The sequence below is a fragment of the Austrofundulus limnaeus genome, unplaced genomic scaffold (genome assembly GCF_001266775.1).
Source record: "Austrofundulus limnaeus strain Quisiro unplaced genomic scaffold, Austrofundulus_limnaeus-1.0 Scaffold207, whole genome shotgun sequence".
NCBI lineage: Eukaryota > Metazoa > Chordata > Actinopteri > Cyprinodontiformes > Rivulidae > Austrofundulus > Austrofundulus limnaeus.
Window position 1 is genome coordinate 139,947 of NW_013952609.1, and position 6,611 is coordinate 146,557.

At 36.1% G+C, this 6,611-nt stretch overlaps 1 protein-coding gene across 1 annotated transcript in view; it reads left to right on the top strand.

Moving 5' to 3' along the window:
* Positions 1-6,611, top strand: part of rad50 (RAD50 homolog, double strand break repair protein) — a gene marked incomplete in the record, with an annotated part of 26,959 nt that overhangs the window by 15,289 nt on the left and 5,059 nt on the right. Inside the window, 9 exon segments of the mRNA XM_014018991.1 lie at positions 241-430; positions 877-1,003; positions 1,999-2,192; positions 2,275-2,385; positions 2,788-2,880; positions 3,390-3,503; positions 3,733-3,860; positions 4,021-4,122; positions 4,475-4,597. Coding sequence (XP_013874445.1) covers positions 241-430; positions 877-1,003; positions 1,999-2,192; positions 2,275-2,385; positions 2,788-2,880; positions 3,390-3,503; positions 3,733-3,860; positions 4,021-4,122; positions 4,475-4,597 — 1,182 coding nt within the window.

Below are 6,611 nucleotides of genomic sequence, written 5' to 3' on the forward strand. Positions count from 1 at the left end.
GTCGTAGACATCACCTTTAGCAAGAGTGCATGTCTTCATTTTTTGCATGACGACTCAACAAATTTGGATTTTATTTTTTATTGTTGTCATGTTTCTATTAAAATGTAAAAGTTTTTAAGAAAACCTTCCCTCAGCACCGTCCACGGGCTTTTAAAGAAAAAAGAATAGTTGTTGGATTCAAACTTTCCAAATGGAACTTCCTTATACACTTTTTCTGATTTTTTTTTTTATTTCTTCTAGGCAGTCCATTGTACAGTTTCAGGAGAAGGAGCTGCCGGAGCTGAGAAACCGTCTTCAGGCTGTTAACAGAGAAATCGAGAGGCTCAAAACTGTTGTGGACGAGCAGGAGACTGTTCTCAAGACATTGATGTCTGAGGAGGAAACAGCCAAGGCCTGCCTGCAGGACATCTCTCTTATGGACAGATACCTGGTAACACCCTCATTTTGGCATCTTCTCACCAAATCATTGCCTTTTTTTACAAATCTGATCACACAGGACATGAATAAAAAACATCTGGGAGTGCCCTGAGGTGTCTGTTGTGTCTTGCTCAGCACACTAGTTACACCAGTCTTGTTCCTAACTTCAGCTCCAGTCTCTGATGAAACAAAAAGTTTCAAAAACCCTCCTATTTCATTGCAGAGTGATCATTTTCCATGCAGAATTTTAAATATTTAGAATTGCCTAACCTGTCAGTTTTTATTAATTTTGAAAGTGTCTTTTTTCGAGTCTCTCCTGTTTTTTTATTTAATTTCAAAACAACTGCATCGACACAAAAGGGGTTGTGTTTTGCTTTTAAATAATAACCTGCCAATGAATGTATTTCCTTGTGTTTTGTATGCCAGTATATGTAGATATTCTTATCGTTTTATTTTTAGATGGACCTAAAAGAGTTGGAGAGGAAAATAGCTCAGCACACAGCAAAGCTCCAGGGCGTCGATCTGACCAGAAACATTCAGCAAGTTAGTCAGGAGAAACAAGAAACTCAGCACAAGTTGGACACAAGTAAGACAAACTCATTGTTGCTGTATAAACATTCTCATCTATTAAATGAGACACGTAAAGTCTAAATCTTCACATACATTCCATGTGGACACACATCTTAAAGGGATCCATGATTAGTTGTAACATTAGACTTGATTTGATAAAAATTAATTTTAACTGTAAAATAAAGACTGTAAAAATACTGTAGGCTGTTTAGTTTTTATAATTTTTAAACTAAAAGTTAAAAAATATATTACACGGACAGAGCCATTTTATTTACACACAAAGCATTCTGGGTAAATGATGACATGGATAGGTCCTCGGTGCGAGGCTGCTAGCGAGCTATTACCACCCTGAAGGTTAATCTTGGACAATATCTGATGATCGACTCTTTTAAATGAAACCAGAGAGCGTTGACAGAGAGGAGAAGGTAGAAATGACTCAGCCTGGAACTGAAAATATGGATGGAGGACCTCAGTTTAGCTTGTTTGTCGTACTAGCACCGAGCTAATATATATAAGGCAATGCATTTAACGTCGGTGCTAGCGCAAAGGCTAACAGGCTAAGCTGAGGTTCTTCTTCCATGAAGCAGCTCTGTTGTCCTCCATCCATATTTTCAGTTCCAGGCTGAGTCATTTCTACCTTCTCCTCTCTGTCAACGCTCTCTGGTTTCATTTAAAAGAGTCGATCATCAGATATTGTCCAAGATTAACCTTCAGGGTGGATACAGCTCGCTAGCAGCCTCGCACCGAGGACCTATTCACATCATCATTTACCCAGAATGCTTTATGTATAAATAAAATGGCTCCGTCCATGTTAAAATATATTTTAAAAAAATTATAAAAACTAAGCATCCAACAGTATTTTACAGTCTTTATTTTACAGTTAAAATATATGTTTATCAAATTAAGTCAAATATTACAACTAATCAGGGATCCCTTTAAAAAAAACAGAGATTTCTTTGAATGTTTCCATTGACAGAAAGATTAACAATTTTTGCCTCTTTGCTCTTCTAGTCTCCAGCAAAATGGAGTTAAACCGTAAGCTTATCCAGGACCAGCAGGATCAGATCCAAATGCTTAAAAGTGCAGTGAATGAGACGAGGTCAGACAAYCTCAAGCTCAGCAGCGACATGCAGAAACAGCAGCAGCTGGAGGAGCAGTGTGTCGAGTTCACCACAGAGATCCAGGCTCTGACCAGGGACATCAGGGTACATTCCTGTTTTTTATTTCAAGTTTTTATTCATTTACGAATAKAATATTAATATTTATATTTATCTTTTTGTCAATCAGGGGGCAAAGGAACAACTGTTGCCTCTGTCTGCAACTCTGGAGAAGTTGCAGCAAGAAAAACAAGAACTGGCAGAGCGCAAGAGACAAAAACATGAAGAAGGGCAAGAAAAGGTGGATGCATTTTCTAACTTCTTTTTGTCATTTAARTCTCTTTGTTTAAAGCTGCAGTTCAGCTTCAGCTCTTTATTTTACTTACAGAAGTCTCTTCTTGTGACCACTTACTGCTTTTTTGTGGTACTGTTTTAGTACATCTGAGTTGTTCTGTGTTCATAATTATTGTATATTAACTAACTTTTTAAAACACCCATAAGAAAAGAAGCTTTGCATGTTGCCCCTTTTTATAAAATCTGAGCAGTGTCAAACAAAAGTTACATTTCTTAAAAAGTGCCTGAAGGAAAAGCACTAGTTCTGTGTTATAATAGCATTTATATTTCTCKTCCTGTGTCTACCAAAAAAAAAAACCAAATGTTTACCAATTTCCTTTGCAATCACGTTGCTAACTCTTTCTGACAGATCAGGGCCATTAAAGAGAGAGTGAAGAAAATCATTGCATTCGAACAGGAGATCACTAAATACAAAGATGATGGAAAAGATGCGTACAAAGAGGTAATGTGTTTGTCACTGTCAGTCGTCATTATCAGATTTGTAGATAGATTTGTGGGTGGCTGTGGRGGAGTGGTTAGYYGGGTTGTCCTGTAACTGGTGGGTTGCAGTTTCCATCRCCCGTTCCAGCTGTCTCAGTCGTTATGTCTCTGGGTGAGACACTTCACCTGACTTGTCTTCTGATGGTGGTCAGAGGGTCCTGTGGCTCAATATGGCAGCCCCACCTCTGTCAGTGTGCCCCAGGACAACTGTGGCTACATTGTAGCTTATCATCAGTGTGTGAATTATAAAGTGTATTTGAGGGTCTCAAAAAGCGCTATATTAGACTAATGCATTATTTTTTTTATTATTTACATGTTAGATTTTGAAAAAAATTGTTATTTTTTTCTTTAAAAGTAATTAGAATGATCTTATCTGTTGTAAAATTGTGATAATTTATTATTATTATTATTATTATTGTTATTATTGTTATTATTTTTTAATCTATTAATCGACTGTGTTTTTGGCTGCAGCAAAAAGAGTCTGAGCTTCAGGAAACCCACACTCTGCTCCATGAAGCTGAGAGGCAAAAAGAAAAAATCAACAAAGAGATGGGAAACATTCGTCAGGACATTGACACTCAAAAGGTAAATAATCCTACCTGATTTACTGTTTTCATTTCTGGTGTTTTGTGTCTTTTAAGACTACAAGATCGACAGAAGAAAGAAAAAAAAATATATATATATATACTCTTGTCCAATGCCATTCTTTTTTATTCACATTATAGAATATTTTTGGTAAATTTTGCCTTTTGAGACCATGCATACTAAAAATAAGCACATTTTTTTAAAGTATGTATATTTTATATTTCTTTAGGTCCAGGAGCGCTGGTTGCAGGACAATCTGACGTTGAGGAAGCGTAATGAGGAGCTGAAGGAAGTTGTGACTAAACGTGAAGCTCTCCTGAAAGAAATGGGCAGCATGCAGGTCTTGCAGCTACGCCGGTYCGAAAGAGACTGTTCTCTTTAGTCTGTAAACCTGAGAGGTCTTTGTAGAGTAATTGTTCTTCCCACAAACTGACTGTACAGTATCACTGTCAGATGTTTTATTGTTGGTAATATTGAAGCTGTAAGTATGATTTGGATGCTTTTTTGGGTTTTCTAGAGAACGCCGTGAAGCAGAAAACAAGCTAGAAGATTTGAAGAAGAGCCGCAGCATTGCTCTGGGTCGTCAGAAAGGATTTGAAGAGGAGCTGCTAACTTACAGGTGATACAGACAAATATTTTAGCCTGAACTGAACCAATATCAGCTAAGATATAGTGTGAAAGGACGTTTTTTCTCTATGTTTTTTTGTTACTTTTTGATACTGTTGCATTTATTCTACAATATAGGACAGTTTTATCAATATATACCACATTTATTAGTTATAAAGGATAAGCTAGTTGTGGTCTGAGGTGAAAAACTGTTTTTAACAAGACATGTGTAAGGGGTTTGAATTTGTGGAAAAATCGTAGAACTTTACTTCTAAAACAATGTCAACAACAGAGAGCAAAGTAAAGTGGTTAACTTTTCTTTTTCTCCTAAAATTGAACATTCTCTTGAAATATGTTACCTACAGAAAAGAGTTGCGAGAGGAACAATACGACAAAGCTGACGAGCTCTACAAAAACAAGATGATCACAATGAGGACCACTGAGTTGGTCATTAAAGACCTGGATATCTACTACAAAGCTCTTGATCAGTAAGTTGCACCTTAAAGTCTCTCATACTGTGACATATTGTTTGACCAAAGTTTTGATGCCTAAGCAGATARTTTATATGTTGACACAAGGTTTGTGTTTTTTTGGTTTGTTTATGTTTTTATTTAAAATTGAGGTCAGTATTATTAAGTATTCTGCAGACCCCTGAAGAGTTGCAACTTTAAACTGCGTCAGCTATTTTAATTTTTTTTTCATTGTATTTAACAGTGTATTATATTTTCTAGTGCTGGGCATGTTAATGCGTTATTGACGCTTAACAGCGGTAATTTTTTTACYCAGTTATTTATTTCTTTATATTTCTCCATTTGATCTCTCTTCACTGGACTGGCTAACACACACAGACACACAAACTCAGAGGTTACAGTGGGGAGGTGGGCTCTTGGTCACTTTAGATGGCCTTCGTCATGTGCCTCATCCACTGAGAGCTTTTTTTGTCGATTCGTTGCGTGGCAGCTGAGGCAGAAACATGGTGGAAGTCACCAGATTTTTTAGGGCATTTTTTRTATTTAAAAATTTTCCCAGCAGTGGGCTGGAAAGAAGAAAAGTTCTCTGTAAGCGCTGCAACATTGAACCYTCTCACCACCAGAGCAGTTCGAGCCTGAAATATCACTTCAATTTAAAACCAGCATAAACCAACAGAAAGAGGTTGGTAGACAACGCTGACCAGCATGTTGGAGAATAAAAGCTTTGCCCTGTTTGTTTAAAGCTTTTGAAAATGCATTTCCCCCTTTTTTTAAATACATATAAAACAGTACCTAAAAAGGCTCTAAACGTCTTTTAGTCAGTTAAATTTTGTGTAGAATAATGAGGCTAAATCAAGAATTCAAGGATTGGTTAGTTTTTTTCATTCCAAATGGGTACTACATGAGGAATGAAAGATAGATACTGAGGTCACAGTTGTCAGCAATAAATAAATAAAATAAGCCATAAAAAGATAAAAAGAAAAACAAAAGAAAAAAACTGAACATAGTGTGTCACACATGGAGTGTATTGCAACATACAAACGTACACATTCAGCCATAGTCGAGGGATTGTTTCCAAAATTTATTGAGATTAATCACAAAAATATCTTGAAATTAATCGCGATTAAAAAATTTAATCTATGCCCAGCACTAATATTTTATTGTACATTTCACATAAAAATGTATATATATATATTACATATTTTATGGTGGTAATTTAGCTTTGTAACCCAATAGAAAGTTCCCACAGATTTACACATCTAGGAAGTACAGCTTTTATGGAAATGTGTCCCTGCAGTCTCAGAAAATTTCTCAGAACATTCACCCATCTCTGTGGGTTGGTTGGTTAAATCGTCATTGTCTGCATTGTGTTATCAAGATGGTAAACAACTTCAGCAGACCATACATCCCATGTGGCAGTTTTCGTATGAATACACAGAAAACTCTTTCATGGTAAGATTTTCTGATTTGAAAGTGAAAAAAAAAGTGCAGTGGTTTTCTAAGCAGTAATTTGGGTTATCTTAACAAAAAGGTGACTAATAATATTTGTTTGAGTTTTGTTCAGAGACTCAGAGTTAAACACTGTGCCAATGTGCAAATCAGTTTTTCTTATTAAGAAATAAATAATAATAAAGAATAATCTAAACTCTGTGCTGAAGTGCTGAATTTAGATGAATCATTTTTACAAGCAGGCTCTTGGGTTCACCGCAAGAGGGCTAAAAAGTCCTGACGTCTGTGTAAAATTAGGAGTAGCATTATAACTTTCAATATAGAAGTGGCTTTATTTTTTTATGGTTTTTAAGGTTAAAAACAGTGGATTATTGGCAGCCCCGCCTCTGTCAGCCTGCCCCAGGGCAGCTGTGGCTACAGTGTAGCTTACTATTATCAGTGTGTGAATGTGTGTGAATGAATGATCCATGAAAATTGTAAAGCGTCTTTGAGGGTCTCGAAAAGCGCTATATAAGACTAATGGATTATTATTATTATTATTATTATTATTATTATTATTATTATTAATTGGCTACTTCTTACC